Here is a 25193-nt window from a genome sequence, read left to right as displayed (position 1 = left end):
TTAATATCATTAGTCATTACGTAAATTCTAATTAAAACCACAATGAGACACTGCTAACGATCTATTAGGATGGTGAAGTTAAAAAGTCTGACCAACTTTTCTGCTAATTGTGTCTAATGCATCCTTAAGGATGAGCAGTAGTATTAATTCGTGTTCTGTTTTGTTTGTTTGCTTTTTTGTCTTGGCAGTAGAGATATTTTTGTGGCTTGGATTTGCCATAAGGTGCTGGGTTGCAATAAAAAATTGAATATGAATCATAAAAATAAGTCTGACCAGACCAAGTGCTGGCGAGGATGTGGAGCAGCTGGAACTCTCGTGCACTCCTGGTGGGGATGAAAAATGGTAGCCACATGGGAAAACTGCTTGGCAGTTTCTTAAAAGATTAAGCACATGCCTACCATGAGACTTAGCCGTTCCACTTGAAGTTCCAGGAGAAATGCAAGCACAGGCACATGCTCACGCAAAGACCTAAACACAAATGTTTGTATCAGTTTTACATATAGCAGCCCCAATATCCATCAACAGGGGACTGGATAAACAAATTTTGGCATATCCAACAATGGAGCACTACTTATAAATAATAAAAAGAACAGGAGTTCCCGTCGTAGCTTAGTGGTTAACGAATCCGACTAGGAACCACGAGGTTTCGGCTTCAATCCCCGGCCTCACTCAGTGGGCTAAGGATCCGGCGTTGCCATGAGCTGTGGTGTAGGTCACAGATGTGGCTCAGATCCCGCGTTGCTGTGGCTGTGGCATAGGCCAGCGGCTACAGCTCCGATTGGACCCCTAGACTGGGAACATCCGTATACCGTGGGTGCGGCCCTAGAAAAGAAAAATAAAAATAAAAATAAAAAAACTGAAAAGAACAGCAGGTATACACATTATCTAGCATAGATGAATCTCAAAATAATTATGCCAACTGACGTACCGCACTCGTTCCTGCGGCACCAACGAATGAGTGCTGTACGGTCCCTTTACATAAAGTTCTGCACCGAACTGCAGTGACAGAGCCCTGCCTTGGCGGAGGGAGGGGGCGTCCCAAGGTCACTCTCAGGAGTGTGGTGATGGTTTCCCCCGGTGCACACACGTGGATGTTAGTTGGGTTCTTAACCCGCTGAGCCACAGCAGGAACTCCTAACTTTACTCTTCAAATGTGTGCAGCTTATTGTGTTAAGTCATACACTTCAACACAACTGTTAAAACAAGAAAAGTAAAACGCCCCTAAGCTGTGTGAAGCATTTAACACTGCGGGACGAGTAACAGCAGCTAGTTGAAAGTTGGTTCTTATTTCTGAGGGCTTACGTCTCAAGGCCAAGGGTTCAAAGAAAGGCTGCGCAGCTTCAGGAGGGGACCCTGCCACTCCTGCAAGGCGCCTCCCAGACCAGGGCCAGGGGGCTGCCCGCTCTGCCAACTTCCGGTAGATCCCGCGCGTCCTCTGGTGGCACCTGTCGGTACCGCAGGCCGTGTGCCTGGTGATGCGGATCCTCCGTTTACTCCTGCATCATTACTCCTGCTCCTCCGCCCAGCGCTCGGTCGGTCCATTCGCACAGACCTAAGGCCCCAAGCGCGGAGCTGGGTCAGAAACGCACAAATGCCCTGCTCTCTAAAGTCTAACCCAAGAGCAGGCCCATGCTTGGGGAAGGGGCATCTTCAGCCACAGCTGGTCTTCAGAAAGAACCAGGTCTACAGACGCCCTCTCCCAGCCTCCTGGCAGGACCCTGTACTCCCTTCTCCCAGAGCAGCTGTGGCAACTGTTTTTTTCTTCCTTTCTTCTTTTTAGGGCCGCACCTGCATATGGAAGTTCCCAGGCCAGGGAACTAGGGGTCGAACTGGAGCTGCAACTTCCAGCCTACGCCTCGGCCACAGCAACACAGGATATGAGCCACATCTGTGACCTATGTGGCAGCTTGAGGCACTGCCAGATCCTTAACCCACTGAGCCGGGCCAGGGATCAAACCCACATCCTCATGGATATTAGTCGGATTTGTTACTGCTGAACCACAAGAGGAACAGCCATGGCAACTGTTGAAAAGCTCCTGCCCCAAACCCTTCAAACCTCCTCATTGTGAGGAATTCATTCGTTTGTGTGTGTGTGTGTGGACTCGGCTGCTGTGCCCCTGTAGACAGACAAACACGCAAGTGTGCACCCTGAGCTGTGACGTGGCGCCGGACCAACTGGTGTCCACATGGAATCAAAAATGCGCCACGGGACTGCCATCGTCCATCATCCAAGACGATGCCAATGGCCAGTAACTTCATTATTGAGGAAAGTGCTGAACCACATGGTGACAGTCAGCAGACAGGAGGCACACAGAACTGTGTTCTGCAGCTGGAGTGAGCACACAATCACTCTGAAAAACCACTGGGCAGTACCCTCTCGAGCTGGACAAACACTCCTGCTCCCAAGACCCTCCAAACCACCAAAAGAAAAGTCTTCGCGGTGTCACTCTTGGTAACAGCTGCAAACTGGAAACGACCCCAATTGCTGTTGACAGGAAAACGATGCCATTTATGCCTGCCACACATGAAACAGCTCAGCAGTGAAGCTGAGCAACACAGCCTCAGCTACCCGAGTCCAGAGCCTGATGGGGAGATGGGGAGATGATGGAAAGTGCATGTATGGGTCACTGCCCAGTCCCTGGCACAGGGCTCCTAGGACCCTGGGACTTTGCTGCTGAGGACACAGAAGCACCTTTTGTACTAATGAGGCTCCTGGGTAGGGGCTGGTCATCAAAAAGACCAAGCCTAATTAGAAGCTTGAAATTTTCACCCCCACCCAAGAGATGGGAGAAGGGCTGGAAAGCAGGTTAATAATTGATCCAGCCTGGAGTTCCCGTCGTGGCGCAGTGGTTAACGAATCCGACTAGGAACCATGAGGTTGCGGGTTCGATCAGTGGGTTAATGATCCGGCGTTGCCATGAGCTGTGGTGTAGGTTTCGGAGGCGACTTGGATCCTGCGTTGCAGTGGCTCTGGCGTAGGCCAGCGGCTACAGCTCCGATTCGACCCCAAAAAGACCAAAAAAAAAAAAAAAAAAAAAAATTGATCCAGCCTGAGTGAGGAAGCCTGCACAAAGCCCCGTGCTGGTGACCGTGTGACGGTGTGGAGTGAGACTCCTGCCTGGGTGGGGCATGGCCGCTCCTTGCCCTCCCCCAACACGCAGCTCTGCCCACCTCCCACTGGATGTTTGTCTGTACCCTTCATCATACCCTTTCATAATAAACTGGTGTTAGTAAATATTTCCCTGCATTCTTTGAGCTCCTCTAGCAAGTTAATTGAATCCAAGGGGCAGGGTGTCACGGGAGCCTCCAAGTCGGACGGAAGTTGTGGGTGACCTGGGGACCTGCTACTTGCAGTTGGCATCTGAGGTGGAGGGCGGTCTGTGGGGCTGAGGCCTTAACCTGTGGGATCCGACGCCATCTCCAGACTGTCAGAATTTATTAACCATAGAACACTTGGCTGGTGTCTCAGTGGCCCAGATGTCCCAGGTGGCTGAGGATGCCACCAACCTCCCTCTTCCTGTGTGACGCTGCCTCCTCCACACGAGGCCTCGGTCTTCATTGTCCCAGCCCCCCCCAAGTCTCGACTCTCCGACCCTCTTCAGATGCCGCCTTCTTTCCACTCTACGTCCTTTTACGATGTGTTGCTCTCAGAAATGCTCTTATTTACCTGCCAGTTTAGATGTTTGCTCCTCTGTCCCTTAGTGGGAGGCCAGAAGTGTGTGTGTCACCATGACCTGCCCGGCGGCGGGGGGCGGGGCAGATAGGCAGCACCAGCCCCAAGGGCAGGATGACTCGGAGCAGGGGCTTTGGGACCCAGCTCTGCCACTTACTAGCTGTGTGACTGTGCACAGATCACTCACCCTCTCTGTGCCTTACCAAGCTCAACAGTGAAAGAGGGTCTTTCTGGTGCCACTCTCAGTATGACGCATTTTAGAAAAGTGCTCAGGGGGCCAGGCAGGGTGGTGCCTGCAAGTGGCTGTTGTTCCGAGAGGCCGTGCCTCCTGCCCAGCTCCACATGGTGACCTGGGCGAGCAGCACCAGAACCCCGTTCCTGCTGGGCCTGATCGTGGAGCCTTGTTGGGAGACAGGCTGGCAGGAGTGACTAGCTCTCCCTTTGCCCTCCCCAGCCCTCTCCAGAGGCCAGCACCCATGGGTGCCCTCTGCAGAGAACCCTAAGGCCCTCATCTGTCTCCCAAGCCCCACCAGCAGGGCAGGGGCCAGACCAGGGAGGTACAAGCCCTGACCAGGCCAGCAGTGGCCTTGTCCCGATGACCTCGGAACATTCCAGGACTGGTCTTTTCCCAGCTCATCGCTCTGTTGTTCCCTCTGTTCCCCCCAGGTGTCAGGGTAAAGTCCTAAGATAGTCTTGGGGGCTGCTAGCAGGGGAGCTGGCATGAGAAGTGGGGGTCTGAGTTTTCACAGTGGGCGGGACCACTTTAAGAGGGAAGGGCAGGCTGTGGCCAAGATGGACTTAAGAGTGGCCTTCAGCTTGGGAAGGGGAGGTCCCTGCCGTCCTGACTGTGGTCAGCGCTCTCTGACTGGCATCTGTCCTGACCAGGAAGGTGTCCCTCATGTAGCTGGAAGCCCCTCAAATGCCATCTATTTGTGGCCTGGACCCTGATGCCTGGCAGCAGACATGTGACCGTGGGGCTGGGGTATTTTTGGCAATGGGGGTGGGGCCTGGATGGCGAGCCCAGCACCATGCCTTTCTGGAACAGGCTGCTCGGATGCCCAGCTCCACTGCCCCAGCTGGCTGTGGAGTCCCAGGTACGGTACTGTCAGCAGCCCCATTCCCACCCTAAGGGGTCCCTAAGGGGATAGCCCCTACAGAACCCCGGACAGAGAGGAGAACCAAGTACAGCGGGTCAGGAAGCCACTGTGCCCTGGACTCAAGGCATCTCTGCCTCAGGACTGGCCCAGCCAGAGCGACCTCCCACCCCCCTGGGTCCAGTGGCAGCTGACCAAATGCCAAAGGCAGCCCCTCCTAGGGAGCTGAAACGTTAGGGGCTCTCAGACAGCTAGGGTTGTCTCGGTTCACTGAGACGGGTGAAAGGGGGCTTCGCCAGCTGTGCAGGTCTGGGTCAGGGCCTAGAGCCTGAGGATGGGCCCTAGGGGGGCTTGTTTCTGTTCTGGGACCTCCTGCCCAGGGAGGGGCAGAGCCAGGCTCTCCCTGATGACCCCTGAGTGGGCTCTGGCCAGCGGTGGCATGACCTTGGTAAGCTCAGAGGAAGCCCAGCAGCCTTTCTCAGCCAAGGGTGCCGGAAGGTCATGGCCAAAGGCTGGTGAACTGTTGGACACCGTGGCCCCTCCCCCCATGGCCAGCAGCCACCTGGGGCATGTCGGGACAGTCCAGGGCTGACCGTCACCCAGGTGAACTGAACCCTGGTGGGTGGTCCTTAACTGGGCTTGGCTCTATAAAGTCAGCCTTGCTACCAGCAACTCAGGAGGAAAGCTGCAGGCTGGCCCGGCTGAGCAGAAAATGCACAAAGCTGTGGGGGAAGCTCCTCCTGGGGATGAAAACTCAAACAAGATGAACCCTATTTTTCAGTGAACTTCACTCACCCGAAAGCAGGACTGTAGCAACATGTCATTGTGACGTTATCGTTCGCGGTCACTCTGGGAACAGGGCAAGTGGCAGCTGCGGATATTCCAACTCCAGGAAGCAACCAGGTTTGAGGGCAGCACAGCGTCTCTCTGGACACCCCATTTGTTCTGCTCTCTTTGAGGACAGAGATGGAGTGCTGGCCCCTGAGCCAGGGAGGGGGAGCCCAACCCAGGGGGCAGGTGGGGTGGTGGCAGTGGTTGCTGGCCGGGGCCCTGGGCCTGTGAAGACCCTACCCCTGTGGCCCATGTGCCTCTGTTGACCCGTGATGGAAAACTTCCAGTACAGTGTCCAGCTGAGTGACCAGGACTGGGCTGAATTTTCGGCCACTGCTGAAGAGTGTGGCCTCCTGCAGGCTGCCCTGGCCTCTGGGGATGAGCTCTTGTCCAGTGACACTGACCAAAGGGACAATAGTCCTCCAGGGCCCCCTCCTCTTCTTGAGGGGCAGTTGGCTCCCGGGGGGAGTTGCCAGCCTGGCTTTGAGGAGGAGGGCAAGGCAGCCACTTGGCAGCTGGTCAGCAGGTCTTGGCGCGAGCCTGTCCTGGCCCTGGAGGCTGGTCAGCAGACGCCTAGCACGTCCGCACGGTCAGATGCTCGGCTGTCCCTCAGCTCTGGGGCTGCCCTTTCTGTCCGGAGCTCGTCCCTCCCAGGGCCAGCGTCTTCCGGAGACGAGATGCAGAGGCTTCTGCAGGGGTCAGCCCCCCAGGGCCCTGCCCCTAGTCCCACTGGTGAGCCTCCTCAGAGCCCCGAGTCCCCTAGCCGCAGCGCTGCCCCCCAGAGGCCCCCTGGCAGCCCTGGAGCCCCACCACGCAGCCCCAGCCGAAAGAAGAGGCGCGCTGCAGGCACCAAGGCAGGTGGGCGCTCGGGTGCTCCAGGCTCTCTCACCCAGCTGGGTTCCGAGGTGCTCACTGAGGCCAGGCCTGAGGAGGGCCTCAGCCTGGCTGGGTCCAGGGGGAGGGCTCTCCCAGCTGGGGTGGCAAAGCAGATGGCAGGAGCCAGGCAGAACGAACTGGGGCCAGAGTCGGCAGGAGCCCCTGAGCGGGTGACCAGGCAAGGGCCAGGTGTGGCTCTGTCTATATCTGTCCCTACCACTGAGCAAGGTACAGATCTACTCAGAATGATGCCCATGGCTGAGCCTGTGTCCATGCTGGACCTGGAGGCGCCTCGAGATGTCTCAATGGCCAAGTCAAGGATGCCTCGATCAACACCTACCTCCAAGCCTTCAGCTGAGGTTGCTCAGTCTACATCCGCCTCCAAGCCTCCAGCCGAGGTGCCTCAGTCTACACCCGCCTCCAAGCCTCCGCCCAAGGTGCCTCAGTCTACACCCGCCTCCAAGCCTCCAGCCGAGGTGCCTCAGTCTACACCCGCCTCCAAGCCTCCAGCCGAGGTGCCTCAGGCTACACCCGCCTCCAAGCCTCCGCCCAAGGTGCCTCAGTCTACACCCGCCTCCAAGCCTCCAGCCGAGGTGCCTCAGTCTACACCCGCCTCCAAGCCTCCGCCCGAGGTGCCTCAGTCTACACCCACCTCCAAGCCTCCGCCCGAGGTGCCTCAGTCTACACCCGCCTCCAAGCCTCCGCCCGAGGTGCCTCAGTCTACACCCGCCTCCAAGCCTCAATTGGATGTGGACTTGCTTATGCTGGGCCCAGTGGTCAAGCCAGAGGTGGATTCATCTACAGCTGCCTCAAAGGCCACCCCGTGTAGGGCTCTGCCTCACTTTGCTCCAGAGACCAGGTCTGAAGGGGGTGTGTCTACATCTCCTGTTCCCCAGGATTGGCCTGATGAGGTGGAGGCGGAGGCTGCCCCACTGGCCCAGCTGGGTCTGAGCCCTGTTCCACCTCCAGGGGTGCATGGAGAGAAGCCCAGAGGGGAACCCTCAGAAGGAGCTCCTGGATACCACACTGGGGAGCCCCTACTAGGCCCCACCCAAGCTTCCAAGAAGAAGAAAGTGAGATTCTCCATGGCTGAGCCTGGCCCGGAGAAGCCAGGGACAGGAGCAGCCACAGGCCCGCCCCCCACAACCACCACCCCCAGGATGGCAGCTGGGGGCCGCAGGGGGTCCGGGGCCTGGGACGCTGTGGCAGTTGGGCCCCGGACCCCTCAGCCTCGGATCCTGAAGCACCTGCCTCCCCCTGCCCCCTCTGCCTCAGGGGGGCCTGCGCCCAAGAGCTGCTTTGCGGTGACCCTTCCAGAAGCCTATGAGTTCTTCTTTTGTGACACCATCGAGGAGGAGGAGGAGGAGGAGGACGAGGATGCTAAGGAAGAAGCGGAGGCCCGCCAGGCTCTGGCTGAAGTCCGGTGGCCGGAGGTGTGCGAGTTCTTCTTCCAGGACTGCCAAGGCCAGAGGGTGGGGCGCCAGAAGGGCCGCTCCCCAGCCCCGCCCCCACAAGCCAAGCCTGAACCTGTCTCTCCTGGAGACCCCATGCCCATCTCTATCCCGGAGGCCTACGAGCACTTCCTTGGGGAGGACAGGTCAGGGGGTGTGCTGGAGCAGACGGCCCTTCTCCAGGTGCAGGCCATGGAGCCCCCCAGCTCAGTCCTCTGGGGAGTGGGGACTGGCACCCCACCAGAGCCTAGCCCAGCCACAGCAGAGCAGCTCAACCTGGCCATCAGGCAAGCAGGTGTGTGTGCAGCAGGAACCCCGTGGCCTGTCCAGGACTCAGGGACACGCTGTCCGGGGAGCTCAGCCAAGAGGGCCGTGGGGGAGGGGCAGGCCAGGTCCCTGGGTTGCGAGCTGGTGGGGCCCATGGGAATCATCTGGGCAAGAAGGACCAGCTCCTGGCCATCCGGACACAGGTCAGGTGGGGCAGCCCAGGCCAGGCAGGGGTTTGGCTCCACCCTGACCGTCACTCTGTGTTTAGGCCCAAACAACAGCAGTTTCTGCCTCCAGCCAAGCGGGGCCGGTGCTGGGGCAGTGCCAGGTCAGGCACTCAGTACACTTCATCTCACATTTCCTCCGGAAGGTGTTTTATGAACAAGGAAATGGGGCCCTAGACGTACTCACCACGTCGGCCTGACTCAACTATGCCACACGCTAGCCTGTGTCTTGGGATGGAGGTATCACGGGGAGGATATGACTCAGGGCAGACGTGTCCCGGGGCAGGCAAGTCCAAGTGGGGCAGCAGGAGCTCAGGACCTGCTTCTCTTTCCTAGGGGAACCCCGGGGTCCCCTCACCTCGTTTACCTTCAGCCAGAACGACATGTGCCTGGTGTTTGTAGCCTTTGCCACCTGGGCTGTGAGAACATCAGACCTACATGCCCCAGATGCCTGGAAAACAGGTTTGTGGGCTGGAGGGGTGGGGGTGGGGGGCTGGTGTTCGGGAGTCAAATGCAGGGACAGGGATGGCCCGTCCCAGCTGCTGGGCCAGCAGGGATGAGTGATACAGGGGGAGGCACAGCTTCCTTCCGTGACTGTTCTCCTGCGCTGCTGGCCCACCCTCGCCCCACCCGCCTCCTCTTAGGCTTTGAGGGCCAGGCTGTATGGACAGAGGTGGTGACTAGGCCGAATGGAGCTGGCACTCAGGAGGCCTTGTGCTTTTCTTGCAGTTTTGCTGGCCAACATCGGCACCATCTCTGCCATCCGATACTTCCGCCGGCAGGTGAGGCGGGGGCGCGGCAGCCCCAGCCCCAGCCGCAGCCCCAGCCCCTAGGACCCAGGCTTGGCCCAGGAAGACGCACGACAAGGGAATGCTCACAGGTGCTCAGGGCCCTCAGGCCTTGCCCTTTGACCCTTGTGTTCTTCAGTATCTAGGAAGGAGCCAGCGTCCTCAGTCCAGGCTCCCTTGGACTCCACTCGAGGGTCCAGCCGGTGGTGGTGGCCGAGGCTATGCTCCACACCTGGGAGTGAAGAGATTCTGGAAGGCTGGGTGGGTGGGGGCCAAGCAGGGAGCTGGTTACTGAGGTGGCCAGATCAGCAACTAAAAACATAGGGGCGTCCAGTGAAATTTGAATCTCAGACACACAGGATTTGAGATGTACTTATGCCAAGAAATTAGTTGTGGTTTATCTGAAACCAAAGTTAACTGGCACCCTAGTCCTATCTGGTTATCTTGTTGGGGGGAGGGGCACGACAGGGCCTGGGAAATTAGATGACTTCAGAGCAGCAGCAAGGCCCCAGCTGGAGGTCTGAGCAGGGGGCAAAGGTAGGGAGGCTGGGTGGCCTTGAGACTAGGAGGCCATGTCCCAGGGACTCTGCCCTGTTTGTAAGTGGGCTGGGCCAGTGGAGGCCTCTGAGGCTGCCTTGACCCTTGAACCCCAGGGGTGTACAGTCAAGCCTCCTTGGTTCCTGCCCAAGATGGTGAGCAGGTACCTAAGGTGCCCTGTGGGGTGGGGGTCTGTAGGGCAGAGCCTGGAGTCCTTCCTCCAGGGAACCCTTGAGCAAGTGCTGAGGCAGAAGACAATGGCATCGGGGGAGGGACTGGACAACCTGGGATTGTCCCAAGTCTGAGAGGAGCTGGAGATGGGACAGGAAAGTGGGTGGTGTGCTGGTGGTGGTAGAGCACGGGGGTCTGCCAGGCTGGGTGCTAGGTGGGCATCCAGCCCCGAAGCAGCATGGCGTACAGGGTCCCCAGGACGCAGGAGACTCCTGGCTGCTGAGGACAGAACACGTGGACACATGGCGCCAATAAAATCTCTTTCTTTCTTGTTTGGTCTCTTGTCAGTTTCTCCCGGTGAACCCATTCCACTCCCACGCTCCCAGAGAACCTTCCTCCCTCTGCCCTCCTAGTCTCAGACCTTGCTGGCCCTCGTGCCCTCTGACCTCCCATACGCGGACCCTCTCTAAGCTGACTTTCCTGGTTCTCTGACCGCTACACCTGTGCCATCCTCCCTCTCCCAGGTGAAAGCCCCTAACCCAAGTCCCCTCACTCTTTCCTCCCCAGGGAGGCAGGCCGAGGACGGCACCCTGGGCATCCAGTCACCTTGGCCAAGGCGTCCTGAGGATGGGGCCCTCCTGGCTCCTCCAGGGCTCAGGGAAGCTCAGGGTTCTGGAGACTCCCTCCACCCTGCTGGGGCCAGATCCTGGCTCAATACTGGATGCCTGAGCCTCACAAAGAAAGAGCCAGGCCCTGCTGCAGACCCTCCTCCAAAGTCAATGCTGATAAGCGGTCCTGAGAAGCAGCCACCCGAGGGCCATCAGATCCACTGGACGAGCCCCTCATCAGCCTCAGGTGCTCCTCGAGGCCACCACTGGTGAGAAGGTGACAGGGCCTTGTCCTGGATGCTGTCGTAGCTCCTGAAGGGGTGGCCATCTGGTGGGGAGGGCAGAGATGCATGTGCCTGCAGGGAGCAACACCCAGAGCTCTCCCCGGAGGAGGCGGGGCCCTCACTTACCTGGGGGCGGTGGCAGGGGCGGGGGGGACGCTTCCCTGGCGGGGGAGACCTGAGGACCCCAAGCACAAGTCTCAGAGATGGGCCCTGGGAAAAGGGGCTTGAAGACCAGCCCACCTTCTCCCCTTGGCCTTCCTCCTCCCCAGTGCCCCCATCTTGCGACTGCGCATAGGTCTCTGCCCACCTGCTCTCCCCGTTTCCATCTTTCCTGCTCCCTCAGGGTCCCAGGAGGCTCCATGCTCCGTCCTCTCCCAACAGGACCCCTTGCCTGGGGCGGGGCGGACTGGCTGCTACTCACATGCTGAGGGGAGCCTGGGAGCCGGGGCCCCCGGTCCTTGATGGAGCCACGATGCCGCTGAGAGGCTCGGGACTGCAGGGCTCCCTTCTCGGAGAGCGAGTGGGGGCTGGAGAATCCAGAGCTGGGGTCCGAGACAGGTACCGACCCCGGGCCGGCGGGGAATGGGCCCGAGGGCTCAGGTCCGAGTGAGCTCTGCACTGCGCTGAGGAACTGCCAGTGACCAAGACCTCAGGCTAGGACCTCCAAGCAGCTGAGGGACCCCTGCCCCAGAAACCCCTTAGCCTCTCACAACAGCCTGGGCAGACCTCAGGCTTCAGGCACCCTCCTAACCTCCGGCTGTGGGCACTTCCAGCTCTTTCTGTCACCCAGCAGGGGACTGACCTTGTCCAGGCCCCGGACATCTGCGATCCTGTGGTGGGAAGTGGCAGGTGGTGTGTAGGGATCAGCGTAGAGTGGGGAGTGTGGTGTCTCCAGAGAGTGGCCCGGGGCCTCAAGGCTGTCCTCCAGGCTTAGCTGCAGGCAAGAGACAGATGCGACAGGTTTCCTGGAACTGGAAGTGGCCTAGCCCTCCCTGCTCCATGCTGTAGGCCTCTGGGTAGCTCCGGGACCGAGACAGGCCAGGAAGGTGACGGGCAGGAGGGAGAGGCAGGCCCAGAGCCAGGGTCATTGTGCTGGGCCCACCTTGGTCAGGTCCAGGCGCAGTGGGGTGACTGGGCTGGGCCCCTCGCCCCTCGCCTTGCTCCTGGGTGATCGGCTGCTGCCGCCCCGTCTCAGCTTTGCCCTGTGTCCACTGACACTGGTGCCGTCAGGGTTGGCTTGCTCCTGCGGGGACCAAGAAATTTCCAAAAGTTTCCCTGGGGCCCTCTCCCACGTAGCCCTCTGAGGTTACACAGAGCCCCTGCAGTCCAAGTGCCCTCCCCTGAGGAGGTAGGATCCTAGTTGGGTTGGGCTCCCCCTCTCCCTCCACGGCCCACTCCCCTCCAGACACTCACCAGTGCAAGCTGGGCAGGGCAGTCTGTGGTAGAGGGCACCAAGGACTCAGGGAGGGAGTGGCTGGTGCAGGTGGAGGCGGGCGCCAGGCACCCTGAGTCCCAGCTGGTCCGTCCATCCGAGGAGAGCGAGCCTTGGCCACCACCCACAATCTGGGCAGTCGGTGGTGGGTGAGGGTGAGCCGACAGCACCTCTCCCCACGTACCCATGCCCAGACCCATCCTCCTGTTTCTACCACTGCCCGGGACCCCAGCTGTGGGGCAGCATCCCGCTGCTGCCAACCCCTCACCTGTGTGGGCGCCCGAAGCCCAGGGAAGCTCTCAGGGCCGGGCAGCAGGGAGGCCCCATCCTTGTGGCAGACAGTCTGCAGGCAGAGCAGCCAACGGCCATAGTCCTCGTAGCTGGCACACACCACACGGATGGTATTGATGAGACGGCCTGGCACACGGAGGCCGTGAGGGGGCCTGGTAGGCAGGGTGCCCCCCTCAAAGCCCCGGTGCAGAGGTGGCCACCCAGCAGGCTCACACCCTTCCTCCCAGGCCTGGCCTCCGCCCACCTTCGATCAGGAACGAGCGGATCTGTTTCTCCCTCTCCTCCAGGTTGATGTGGATGGCGCTGAGTGGAAGCTCCCCCTGCGGGGCGTCAAGGGAGGATGGGGCCTTAGGAGAAGCCAGCCAGGCCTCTGCCTGGGCCCCGCAGAGCTGCATGGGCAGCCAGGTAGTGCGCGAGGCAGGGCCAAGGCAGACACTCCCCATCTGTCCTGGGCATCCCTTCTCCCCCGTCTCTGGGGAAGACTTTGTCAGCCAACGGCCAACACAGACGGATGCTTATGGGGACTGGTCTCCTGGGTCACCTGCTAAGATGGGGGTGAGTGGGAAGGGATCACGAGGAAGCCCCCCATGTGTGTGTTTCTCAGTGACTGAAGGCCGTGATCAAACCCAGAGTGGAAGGTATCGTGCTGCATGTGGCAGACGATTCAGGCTCTAAGAGTGCCCACGCATGCCCTCAGGCACCCGGAAGATGTCTACTCAGGGCCACAGGAGCCCTCATGCCACCCGCCCCAGGGGATGGGCCTGCTGGTGGCCGAGGACCCTCTAGGATGCTATGGGGGGCCAAGGCGGGGGCCCCTCCTTGCCCACTTCAGGTTGAGACCAGACTGACCAGGGCAGTGAGCTGGGTGGGTGGGGCCTGTACTGTCTGTCCCAACAGGCCCCGAAATACAGGTTCCTCCTGCGCTGCTGCCCCCTCCCACCCCCCACGCACAGGGCTCCTCCCTGGGGCGGATCCACTGCGCTGAGGGACCCACCTTAAAGCAAAGCCCATCTGCTTCCTCAGAGAAAATGGCCAGGGAAGTCGGGTACAGGACCAGGAGCCGGTCCCACTGCTCCTGTGAGGGGGGTCAAAGGGCAGAACAGGGTCTCCCAGGCATACGTCCAGGGCCTGGACCTGCCCCCACCTCCTCCCTCCTCTGTGCCCTCCCCCCCACGCACCTGTGAGGGCAGATGCTGCAGCTTGACCCTCGAGGCACAGATGGCACTGCCCACCACTTGGCACCCAGATGCCGTCCGCAGCTGGGTCAGCCTGCGCTGCAGCACCCAGGGGAGCTCGTCCTCGGGGGGGCCCTGGTAGAAGGGGGTCAGGGGCAGGTGGAGGAGGCTGGGGATGGGAAAGGGTTGCAGGATTTCCAGCACTGACCTGCGGGGGCACTTGGTGGCGGCGTGGCAGCCCCCCCACGAGGGCTATCTGCTTCTCCAGGTGGTAGAGCCAGCGGCCCAGCTCGGTCTGGCTGGGGCAGAACACGAGAAGAGGGGTGGGCAGCGGGCCTGTTGGGGAGGGGCAGACAGGGATGGGCCTGCAGCCCACAGGAAAGGACTCTCAAGGGTTGGGAGGAGCCACTGACCACCACACGCACAGCTCTGGAGGTCCCAACCCGCTGCCCTCCACCCCAGCCTGGCAAGTGCACGTGTGCCCATCGGAGGAAAAGCCAGGGCCCCTCAATGTGCTCAGAGCTCCGCCAAGGTCCTGGGGCCTGCTCAGCAGCAGTCTTAGGGCCCTCGTCCTTCTGGCAGCTGGGTAGGCACGGGCAGCACACCGGGCCCCCCGCACACCTGTGATCTGGAAGGCATGTTCTCGGGACCCCTCCAGTGGGCAGACACTCAGCTCCATCAGTGGTAACAGCCCCTGCCGAGCACAGCGGGAGGGAAGTCCTAGGACTGGGCCACCCGCCCCAGCAGCTGCTGGCTCCCCTCGCCCAGCTCCTCCCACTGCCCATTTCCCCTCACCTGGAAAGTGAGCCCTTCAGAACCATGGGCCTGGAAATAGAGGTGGGAGGGGAACAGCTCCAGGTAGCAGTCACTGATGTCCTGCGGGAAAGCAGGGCCAGGGTCTGAGGGCTGGGGGTGGGGGGGCAGCGTGGTCCCCAAGAACGCCCCTCCCAGCTCGGCCTGGCCCCCACCTGGCTGTGCTGGAAGCGCAGCTGGACCTTGGCGTAGTGGATGACTTTGCCCAGGTTCCGCACGGGTGCCCTCCGCCGGCCCGCCTTGAACACACTCAGAAAAGGCTGCTCCAGGTCTTGGGGCTGACTCTCCAGACCGGGGAGGTTCTAGGGTGGGGGCAGAGCTCAGGGGAGGGGGCCTGACCTGGGGCCAGCAGCCCCGGCCCACAGTCACACCACATATAGATTAAGGACGCACACGCAGTGTACGCACTGCACGCACTCGTAGCCCCTTCACGCGAAAACATGCAGAAGGCACATGTACACGTGTGCGCGCGCACACACGGCCTCCCTGCTGGTCACAGAATTCCGTGGTCTAGTGGTGGAGTCAGTGAGGTTTCGATACAATGCAGATCCAACCCTTAGCATCACTATTTCCTAAGCTGTGTTCCCTTATTTTCGTTGTTCAGCCTCCTAAGGCTTGTTGGTCAAAGGGGTTTTCAGGTGCCTTGGGGAGACAATGCTTGAAGCCCTCCCACACCTCCAGCGCTGGCAAAGCTTTAAAAATCGTTGCTACCAAAAAGTGGGGGGCTGATTTATAGTACTTGCCAATTTCCATGGTGTAAGTACTCCCATCACAGCCCATTTCAAACTACCAGCACACCACCGCAGGCTCCCGATCACCCTCTCAGCACAGCGCAAAGTCCTGGCAATGGCCAAGGGGTCCTCTTACCTCCCATTGGGCAAACGCCCATCTCAGGGCCTCTGCCCTTGCTGTCCCCTCTGCCTGGACCACTCAGCCAAGTTCAGGGCATGGCTCAGACTCACCTTCTCTGTGAGGTCCTTCTGGGTACACTGCTAACCTCCCAGCCTGCACTGACCCCTGCCCACCCTTCCTCTTTTATGTTTCTCGGTAGTGCCAGCCACCTCTGACTTCCTCTGTCTTTTACTCATTCATCATCTGGCTCTGTCATGGGGTGGGAACAACATGAGAACGGGGCCTGTGTCGCTTTCGCCCCCTGCTCATTCCCCAGGGCCGAGGACAGGCCTGGAGTGTGCAGGCAGCTTCAACTCCTGTCTCCTGAAGGGAGCGAGGGTCAGTGCCCACCTACAGCTGACCCTGGTGCACAGAGAATCCTCGCTAAACAGAGGCTTGATGGTCAGAAGGGGAGTCAGACAGGGACAGGTGCCAAAATGGAGCTGGAGGGGCTGAGGTCTGGGGCTCAGGGTAAGCTGGGGCCGCTGTGCCCTGGCCAAGCTGAGCCATCCCTTGGACAAGCCCAGGAATGTAAACAGATAGTCTCACAGCTTTCTGGCCTCCCTGCTCTGGGTGGGGCCTCCTGTACCCACACCCAGTGTGGGGAATGATGCTGGGATGGGACCCATGAAAAATAGGCCATGGAGCAGGAAGGGCCACACACCTGGCCCTGTGGTCTGGGCTCAGCCTTGGGCCCATGGCAGGGCGGGTTCGCGTGTGAGCACAGAACCCACCACAGGCAGGCCACAGCAGAGGGGGCTCTTCCCCCAGCCCCGCTCCCGAGCTTCGGCAGTCCCCTCTCTAGCCACCATGTCCTGGCAAGGAGGACCACGAGGACCATGTGATGTGTCCTGGGCCTGGAGAGAAGGAGCTGAGGTCTGAGAGGCAAGCATGCAGAGGGACGCTGGCTGGGCCCTGACAGAAGTGCCCTGTCCACTTCCCTGAGGCAGCTCAGGTTCTGAAGCTGGCACTTGGCCGCAGGAAGCCCTGGGGACCTGAGGGAACAGGAGAGGGACAGGCCTGGGCTTCCCAGCCTGGCAGGAACACACATGAGGGTGGCTTGGAAGCCCATACCAGCTGCCATGAGGTCCAAGGAGTGCAGGACCGTGTCCTTGGCACAGTCACAAACGCTGTTCCTGGGGTCATAAGCTGGGGGTCACTTCCCTCACATCCTGGGGCCTCTGTGCACAGCAGAGCTATGTCCCGGCCCTCGCCAGCCATGCTGGGTTGAAGGGCGGGGGGTGGGGGACTGGCAGTTTAGCATTCAGCTCAGAGGTGGCCCAATTTTGTGTCCTTGGGTGGCAGAGGGGTTGCTGTCAGATGAGGCAGTGGTGGACACTGAGGAGACACCCCCTTGGAGAAACTGGGGCTGAGAGCAGGCGAGAGGCTGGCTCCCTCTTCACCTGAAGCCCCTTGCGCTCTCAGACGGCCAAAGGGGAGTGGCGCTCACAGCCACATCACCGACCTGACACCCCTGCCCACGGCGCAGCAGCAGACACACGAGCTTGTCCAGCTCGAATGTGCCCGGACACGCTGTCCCGCACCAGGCCCCGGGGCGGGGGACAGACACCAGGGCCCACAGGCAGGGCTCTGCACGTGGCTGGTGCGGAGGCCCCGCCCTGCCCGCCCTTGCCGGCCGCTCACCCCACTGACTCAGTGCTGGGTCTCAGTTTCGCTCTCTGCTCAGACTTTCGGCCGATGAGCTCCCCAGGGCGGGGCTGGGCCTACTTCCTCACTGTGCTCTGGATTGACCTCTCCAGGGTGACAGGGGAGACCCTGTGCTGAGCGGAGACGGGGCGCACACACACATGCAGTCACACAGAGACCATCACCGCCATGGCCCTTCCAGCCGGGGCCCGCGGCTGGCCGCTCACCGTCCCAGGGAAGTAGTGGAAGATCTTGTCAGCAGTGGTGTCCCCGTCGGAACTGGCCTCGGTGCCAAAGAGGCCAGTCAACTTCCGTGCTCCATCCTCTCTGAGGACAAGGGAAGGGGGGAGCTCACAGCCTGGCCCCCCAGGTAGGTAGAGGGAGACCCTGTGACTGAGGCTGTGCCCTGCCCCCTCTCACCTGTTTCCCTTGAGTGAGGGCTTTCTGGAAAAGGAGGCCCGGAGCCTCCTCGGGGCCTGAGGGACGCAGTGGCTGTTCCCCATGGGTGGCGGCAGCTGGCCCCAGGAGAGCAGGTAGACAGGTCTGGGTCCCTCTGCCGGGAGCCTCCTGCCCCACCTCCTGGGGCGGGGCTCTGGGCCGGCTCGCCCTGTACTCAGGGGCTGGGGAGGGCGGAGCTTTGCCAGGAGAGACCCGGTCCCTACCTGAGTCTGAGCCTTTCAGATCTCTGCCCCCGGTTCTCCACACATGCCAGCCAACCTGGGGGGTGGGGAGGAAAGGCGTCCCCCCTCTCAGCCCAGTGAAGAGCCCCTGATCTACAGAAGGTGGCTCCAAGGCGTAGCCTGTGACTACATCAGGCTGGGGATGCCTGGGGCTGGAGCTCCATAAGCCCAGGGAGCCCCTTCTAGACACCCCCCTCCCCCCCCCCCCCCCCGGGCCCTGTCAGCACACATCCTGCTTCCACCTAAATGCATCTCTGAGTCACCAGGGACTGTTAAGGGGGACGCGTGCCTGCTCTAAGCTGCTGAAGCAGAAATCTGCAACCAAGGAAGGAAGCCAGGACCCTCCCACAATCTCCACTCCTGCCTCAGTCCACCCCTCACCTCAGGTCAAGTTCAGGGTCCTGGAGGCTTAGCAAGAATCCAGGAAGAAAGCCACAACTGTCCCACGTGTGCCTGGGGCTGCCATAGTGAGGTTGGGGGGATGCCTTGCAGAGCCGGGCGGAGAGGCCATTGGGAGCCTCTCAGGATCAGGCTGACAGCCATGCTCATGGCTGGGCGCTTTGCTCATGACACCACAGCCCTGCCCTTGGATGTGACCGTGCTGCCTCAAAGCCCCCAGACGCCAACACGTCACCTCAGCCCAGCTGCACAGGCCCTCCCAGTCACCCCAGACAGGACCCTGAAAGGCAGAGATTGGACACTCAGCCACAGGCCCACAGAGCCCAGGAAACACGTTTATTGTTCAAGTGGCTCATATTGCTGTGTGGGGTCTGCAGTGGTCTGTGCCCAGCTCAGTGCAGGATCCAGAAAAGACACCACAGCCAAGGGAAGGAAGCCCAATTTGTGCTCTCCCCAAGAGCGTGCCTGGCTAGGTGAGGCAAGGGTGGTGTGCAAAGCGCAGGCTCGGGGGTCTGCACCTGTTCAGAAAGCCCCCCCTTCCCCCCCGCCCTCCAGCCCCAGTAACCACTCTCGGCATCACCTGTCAGTCCCTTCAGGTCTGCAGAGTCCACGTTGGTCCCTCCCCCATGGGCAATGCCAGTGGCCATCCCCTCGTCCCCCAGCATGGTGGGAGGATGCTGAGGAGGGCAGCCTGGTCCCAGAGACAGGACACTTCAACAGTAAATGTGTAAACTGGTAGTTGCAGCCCCGACAATCAATAAATAAACGAATAAATGGCACACACACACACAAGCACTGAGGAAGGAACACAGAAACGGGCCGGCTGGACACATGGAGACTGGACAGCGCCGGATGCCCCTGGTAGGGGCCGAGCCCCGCCCCACGCATGGCGGAGGGAGGCGCTGGGCCCTGGGGGGCTTAAGGCACGTGGGAGGCCACAGGTCGGCCTCTGTGCAGCCGCGCCACGGGTCAGAGGCTGGTGGACGACACAGACAGCGTGGGCGAAGAGGGTGGCGGGAAGTTGAGCAGCTCCAGCACCGCCACGCCCACGCTGCTGCGCCGCGTGAACATACAGGACGCGGCCACCCACTTGTTGGTCCTTGGGTTGTACTTCTCGATGGAGTTGAGGCTGGAACTGCCATCGTTACCCCCCACGGCAAACAGCCATCCATCCATGGCCACTAGGTCGTGTGTGCTCCTAGGGGCAGGGTGGATGGGGAGGGGTAGGGGGTGAGGCTGGGGTGAGGGAGGGGGCAGGACCAGGGTCTCAGGGCTGCGGCCACAGGAGAAGCTTCGGGGGCGGGGCTCTGACCGGGAGGGGGTGGGGCCGATGGGAGGGACAGGCAGGGCTTGGGGGGAGGCCTTGGCGTCGTGGGGGCAGGGCCATAGGAGCGGCCTGGGAGCTAAGCTGCGGTGGAGGGGGGAAAAGGCGAGGAGAATGCCCCGAGGGCAGGGCCCGGGAGGGGGAGACCTGGGGGGAGGGACAGTGTGCAGGGGTCAGGCCCTGGGACACATCTGCCACTGTGGGGGGCGACTGGAGTGGGGCCTCTGCACCTTCGGATGTTCATGGGCGCCACACTCTCCCAGGCGCCTGCCTTGGGGCTGTATCTCTCCACGGAGTTGAGGCAGCTGGTACCATCGTTGCCGCCGGCCACGTAGAGGGCCCCCTCCAGCACCGCCACGCCCGCAGAGCTGCGCCGGCTCAGCATGGAGGCCGCGGGCGTCCACGAGTTAACCTGCATCAGAGGGAGGGCTGGGGGCAGACCCACCACTAGCAGCCCCCCACCTAGCGTGCAGACCTCTACCCCGTGGCCAGGTGTTTGTGGGACAGGATGGATACAGATGATGGGTGGGGGCGGCCAGGAGAGTGGTGACCTCGCACAGCTCCACAGAAGGGGGATGTGGCTGGGGACATTTCGCACCTGGGGCTCATACTTCTCCACGGTGGCCAGGTGCGACGAGCTGTCATAACCGCCCACCGCATACAGATTTCCATCTGCAGGGAGCCAACACACCCATGGTGTATCTGCGTGCGGGGTCCGTGGGACGGGCGCTACACGGAGCAGTCACCCACCGAGCATGGCCACGCGCACGTATCGCCTCCGGGTGCTCATGGCGGCGATGGACGTCCATGTTCCCGTCAAGGGGTCGTAGCGCTCAGCACTGTAGACGTCAGGACCCCGCTGACCTTGAGCAGCGGTAGCAAAGCTGTCCTGGCCCCAGGACCTGCTCTCTCCTGAGGCATGACTAAAATGCCATGCTTGGCAGTCACGGAGAATGACCCGAGTCCCCTGGGAGCAGGAAGCAGGGCCTGCTGGGTGGGCACTGGTGATGGGCTACCTGGACGATGCTGGGTGTCTACCCGAGCCCAGCCCCTGGCCTGGGGGAAAGGACCCCAGAGGGGAAAGAAAGGGCTGCTGCTGGCCCAGATGGAGAGGCTTTGGGGACCCTGGTGGCCTGGCCCAGGCAGGTCCTGGCTTCCCTCAGGGAGGACCTCTGCAGTCCCAATGCAGCCACACCTGCTGAGCTACCCCCCAAAGGCCACCCAGCCCTGACCCCAGTCACTACCTGTTGAGGCAAGAGGCCCCATCGTAGCCACCAGCTGCATACAGGAGCCCGTGCAGGGTAGCCACACCCAAGCAGCTGCGCCTCGTGCCCATGGACACCTCGGGCTGCCAGGTGTTGGTCACAGGGTCGTAGGACTCTACGGTGGCCAGGTCTGAAGTCCCATCATAACTAGAGGAGGGGTCCGCTGCTGGTCAGGGCTGGCCCAGTGGATACACACCAAGCCCCTGATCCAAGACCAGCCTCCACTCTTACCCGCCCACGGCGTACAGCCGGTTCCCAACTGCTGCCACACCCACCCGGGCCCGGCGCGTGGACATGGAGGCCACCACATGCCAGCGGTCAGTGCGTGTGTCGTATGCTTCACAGTCTCCGTGGATGGCAAACAGGCTTCCACCACCTAGCGAGAGGGAAGTGATGAGCCTGGACGAGGGCCCAGGGGGCTCTAGCATAGCGCAAGGGTGAGGGCGTGGGGACTCCAAGGGCAAGTGGGGACAGGGATTGGCGAGCAGGTCACACCGTGACGGATGGAAGAGCAGGTGGGGGGTGAGTATTGGATGGACCTGGCACAGAGTGGGGTGGGCTTGTGTTGGGCCGTGGGTAGAGGACATGGGGCAGGGATTAGGGTACCAGAGAGGACCAGCGAGCGTACCCACAGCGAAGAGCACAGGACCAGCACCCTCACAGCGGCGGGGCCGGGTGCGGCTGGTGCCCAGGACGCCCCTCTGCTCGGGCAGCAGGTGGAACTTGAGGGCCTCGATGAGCAGGTCCTTGCAGTCCGGGTGGTGCCTCACCAGACTCTCGGCATCCACGTGACCCAGCAGGAAGTCCCGGCTCAGCAGGGGCAGGCGTACACACTTCATCAGCTGGGGAGTGGACGCTAGAGTCAGGTGGCAGAGGCCCGAGCCCCAAGACCCCCTCAGACACCTGGACCTCCTCAAGACACATGTCGGTATCACCCTCTCTGGACACAGAAGAGCCCAGGCACACCTGGGTCCTCAACCACAGTATCCCCTCTGGAGCACTATCAGGGAGACCCCAGGGCCTGGCCTCACCCGAGGGACGTGCTGCCTCCGGGCATCCACGTCGTGCTTGACCCAGCTCAGGACAGCACGGTAGACGTCCTCCTCTGAAGGCACGTTCAGGCTGTCGCTAGAGACCAGTTCCAGCACCTGGGGGTGGGGACCCTCAGACCTGAGATCTGGGGTCTTGGGGGCCCATGGATCCCTGAAGGTGCCTGGGAGGGAGAGTCCAACAGGGGCCCAGTGTTCCTATGAGGAGGGGCCAAGCAGGGTCAGGAGCCACAGATCCTGTTTCTGGGGGCCTAGTTCCAGGGCAGTCCGGAGGGACTGGGGGTTGTAGGCAGGAATGTGATCTGGACAGGATGGAGTCAGGGATCAAAGGTGGGAGCTTGGGAAGGGTTAGAAAGTGGGGAGCGTGCGCACGAGACGGGTGGTGGGGCTGGCACGTGGGCCAGAGGGTGGGGATAAAGGTTGAAGGGCAAAGGACCAGGTCTTAAGGGCCCAGGGGGCCAGGGCTGTTTCTGGGGTCCAGGGATTGGTTCAGGGTTGGGGTCCAAGTCAGGGTCCAGGCTGTGCCCCAGCTGGCACATTACCTGCTTCAGCGGCAACAGCATGAACTCCTCGGTCTTGGCCACGTCCACGAAGTGTTGCAGCACGTACCTGTGTGCCGCCTTGAGCAGGTCGCTGCACGAGTGTGTGTCGGCGAAGCCCCGGATGCCCAGACAATTGGAGGGGTCGAGCTGACTCAACAGGAACTTGCAGCAGGCGTCACGGACGCCATTCAGCTGCAGGAGACTGGCAGCCGGGAGCAGAGTCTGTGCAACAAAGCAGGAGAGAGGACCGGGGAGCAAGGACAGAGAAACTGGACGTGAGGCACTGAAGGGGTGGGAGTGGCACAGGAGATGCAGCAGGGTGGAGGTACAGGGATGAGGAGAGTGAGGCAGCCTCACCTGCACGTTGCCTTCACCCACCACAATCTCGGCCGTGTACGCAAACTGCACCAGCTGGTCCAAGGCCTGAGGGTCAATGTCGTGCAGGGTCACGTGCGTCTGACGGCTCTCACTCATCTCATCTGTGGGGACAGCAGGTCAGGATGGTCCCCACTCTGGAAGAGGTGCAGAGTCCCCCACATGCCCAGACCTGATGAAGCGGTACTTGCTTGTGAACATGGCGTGAAAGTAGGGGCTGCAGGAGGCCAGCACCACCTTGTGTGCCCGGATCTCCTTGGCGGCCACGTGCAGGACGATGTCACACAGGAGGCCGCGCTGCCGCATGCGGCTCATGGCCACGAAGGCATCATGGTAGTGCCGCTTGGAGTTGTGGGATACAGTGTGGCCCTCACGGCTCAGCAGCTGCATCGCACCCTCCATGGGGGCCGTGGGGCGGGCCTGCCGGGGACGGGCACGCTCTGCCTCGGGGCTGCAGATGGGCAGTGCCAGGTCAGGGTGCACTCTGCAGGGAGCTGCTCACCCTCCCCTGAGACCTTGGGTAGGGCTAGGGCACCCAGGAGGCCACTCTCCCCCCAGCAGCCCATACCAGGCTTCCATCAAGGACCAGCACCCTCAGGGCCGCCCCTGCTCTCCAGGCTCCACCCCATTCTGCTCTCTCATGTCCAGAGAGCCTTCTCGGAAGTCCAACCAGACTCTGTTCCAATCTGCTCCCAGCTTGAGGTGGGACCCCACTCCAGAAGTCAATAGTTAAACGTTGTACAGCTTCCTCCGCCACCACCCCTGCTCAGGTACCACACTTCCCTCTGCCCAGGAGCCCTCCCCCCACCCCGTCTCCCTAGGCCCTCCTTAGGGTAGGCTCTCTGTCCATCGCTGGCCACACTTCCCGTGCCCCCATTGGAGTCCGATGTCCTCGGCACGGGCTGGGCATACAGGACCCGCACGGGGTGAAACTGGTCCATACTGTCGAGTGTCTCTGAAGCGACTCCTACATCAACCAGCAGGTGTGACCTCTCTGGACTCCCACCCCCAGCATGCAGACAGGCCGCCCCAGCCTTTAAGCGGCGCAGCCAGATTCAAGGGCAGCAGGCGGGGACAGAGCAGCCACCTCGGGACACCCTGCCCCGCCCCAGCTGTGTGTGCCGATAACGGACGGGGGCTGGACCCTCCGCGGCCCGGCAGAGCCCGCAGGATGCAAAGCGCCAGGGTCGGCGCGCCCCTCCCTTCCTCCTCCTCCTCCTCGGCTCGGGCCAGTCACGGTCCTAAGCCCCCCGGCCCACTCACGCTGGCAGCTGCGGTGGCGGTGGCGGCGGCGGCGCCTCGGGCGCGGGCCCCGGACTGCTGTGCTCCGGACTTTGTGTCCTGCCAGCCGGGCGCTCGCTACGCGGCTGCATGGGTTCGGCCGCCGGCCCGCCGCGGATCCGCGGAGGACGCACGGAGGAGCGAATGTCGGGCGGCCGGAGGGCTGCTCGGCGGTGGCGGCCGGCTTCGCGTCCCTGGCTCCCGCCGCTTGCCCGCAGCCGCTGTTTCTCGGCGCCGCCCGCCCCGCCTCCTGCGCTCCCCCGCGGCTTCCCGGACACTGCATAGCGCAAGAATTCTCTCAGGTTTCCGTGCCCCGTCCGCCTCCTCCTCCAGGAAGCCCCCGGCGCCCCGCCCGCGTCCTATCTCCAAAAAGCCTCCCGGGTCTTCCGCCCGTCTCAACCCGTTGAAGAAGGCAGCCCCCTCACCCCGCCCCGCCCCGCACTCTCCTGGGCCCCGCATCTCTTAGACGCCGAATGGCTGGCTCCACGTGATGCCCCTGGGGCCTGAGCCAACCCGGGGCTGCATCTGCTCGCCTCTCTGTGACCCCACGCAGGCCTTTTTACCTGTCCGCCTTTGATCTGGACGCTGGCTGGGGAGCAGGATGGAAGTGGGACGCACGCCCTAGGGGCTGTGGGATTTCCTATCTTGGGATCTGACTGTCCCGGCTTGCATACTCCCTCCATTAGGCAGGTGGGGGGAGAAGAGGGCAAAGGCTGGCTTCCTCACCTCCTTCCTTCCCCATGGCAACCTTCCAGCTTCTGGGCCTTTGCACCTGCTGGCTGTTCCACAGACAAAGAGGAAAAGTAGCTGTCCCTACCCGGGCCGGTCTGGGGACTTAGGTAGGGGTGTTCCCAAGCGAATCTCCAGCGGAAGACTCGCTGGACTGAAGTATCAGGCACACTCTTTTAGGGAGATTTGGCTAAATTAGCTTCAACAACAGTGCTCGGATCTGTCTGCTCTCTTGCCCCCTCCTGCTCCCCCGGCGCAAGTGCTATGGGGCTGCTTAGGGAAATGGAAAAGGCTCTCACTGTTCTGACCCTCACCAGAATGTTATTTATCTTTAAGCAAACTGCCCATCGATAGCATCGCCATTTCTGTTTTCATTTGCTTTTCCTACTAGATTGTTCGCTTTAGATCATCGATTTGTAAGAGCTTTGTGTATAGGGTCCTCTCTGACGCATGTCTCCCACCACCATGCATTTTTTTCTGTGGAGCAATGACACCC

The 25193-nt window shown here is 61.4% G+C and overlaps 3 protein-coding genes across 36 annotated transcripts; 1 reads left to right on the top strand and 2 right to left on the bottom strand.

The window, feature by feature from the left end:
* The first annotated feature begins 4491 nt into the window (after positions 1-4491).
* PERM1 (PPARGC1 and ESRR induced regulator, muscle 1) lies at positions 4492-10244 on the top strand. Of its 2 annotated transcripts, XM_084962458.1 has the most exons (5): positions 4548-4767; positions 5549-6989; positions 7185-8220; positions 8753-8878; positions 9146-10244. In XM_084962458.1, exons 2-5 carry the CDS (start codon positions 5871-5873, stop codon positions 9247-9249), a joined length of 2385 nt encoding a protein of 794 aa, XP_084818584.1. In that variant the 5' UTR covers positions 4548-4767; positions 5549-5870; the 3' UTR covers positions 9250-10244. The 2 variants fall into 2 exon arrangements, with proteins under 2 accessions (XP_020950819.1, XP_084818584.1); XM_021095160.2 differs by having other exon boundaries at positions 4492-4767; positions 5549-8220.
* PLEKHN1 (pleckstrin homology domain containing N1) lies at positions 10220-17598 on the bottom strand. 2 transcript variants are annotated; one of them, XR_014806904.1, is made up of 16 exons: positions 17474-17598; positions 17281-17380; positions 14671-14817; positions 14498-14578; positions 14324-14396; positions 13911-14038; positions 13706-13837; positions 13522-13602; positions 12772-12847; positions 12505-12616; positions 12218-12367; positions 11907-12047; positions 11607-11738; positions 11226-11435; positions 10931-10979; positions 10220-10848 (listed from the first exon to the last, which is right to left on the bottom strand). XR_014806904.1 is itself a non-coding variant. In XM_021095175.2 (16 exons), the coding sequence occupies exons 1-16, from the start codon at positions 17554-17556 to the stop codon at positions 10733-10735; spliced, it is 1848 nt and encodes a 615-aa protein (XP_020950834.1). In that variant the 5' UTR covers positions 17557-17598; the 3' UTR covers positions 10220-10732. The 2 variants fall into 2 exon arrangements, 1 of the variants encoding a protein (XP_020950834.1); XM_021095175.2 differs by having other exon boundaries at positions 12505-12653.
* On the bottom strand, positions 17597-24778 carry KLHL17 (kelch like family member 17). Of its 32 annotated transcripts, XM_084958374.1 has the most exons (13): positions 23951-24196; positions 22879-23138; positions 22670-22791; positions 22380-22534; positions 21753-21869; positions 21350-21563; positions 20953-21097; positions 20701-20868; positions 20207-20295; positions 20055-20128; positions 19687-19868; positions 19223-19330; positions 17597-17770 (listed from the first exon to the last, which is right to left on the bottom strand). In XM_084958374.1, the coding sequence occupies exons 6-13, from the start codon at positions 21558-21560 to the stop codon at positions 17731-17733; spliced, it is 1017 nt and encodes a 338-aa protein (XP_084814500.1). In that variant the 5' UTR covers positions 21561-21563; positions 21753-21869; positions 22380-22534; positions 22670-22791; positions 22879-23138; positions 23951-24196; the 3' UTR covers positions 17597-17730. The 32 variants fall into 32 exon arrangements, 18 of the variants coding, with proteins under 18 accessions (XP_084814500.1, XP_084814490.1, XP_084814494.1 ...); XR_014804904.1 differs by lacking the exon at positions 17597-17770 and having other exon boundaries at positions 18440-19330; positions 20207-20446; positions 22313-22534; XR_014804901.1 differs by lacking the exon at positions 17597-17770 and having other exon boundaries at positions 18440-19330; positions 20207-20423; positions 22313-22534.
* Between the last annotated feature and the right edge of the window lie 415 nt (positions 24779-25193).

The sequence above is a fragment of the Sus scrofa genome, chromosome 6, assembly GCF_054392235.1.
Source record: "Sus scrofa isolate SSC_HxYL_T2T_F1_AM1 chromosome 6, Sscrofa_HxYL_maternal_Yorkshire_Landrace_v2.0, whole genome shotgun sequence".
NCBI lineage: Eukaryota > Metazoa > Chordata > Mammalia > Artiodactyla > Suidae > Sus > Sus scrofa.
Note: the sequence above shows the minus strand (reverse complement) of the source record. Positions and strands in the feature narration are given on the sequence as shown.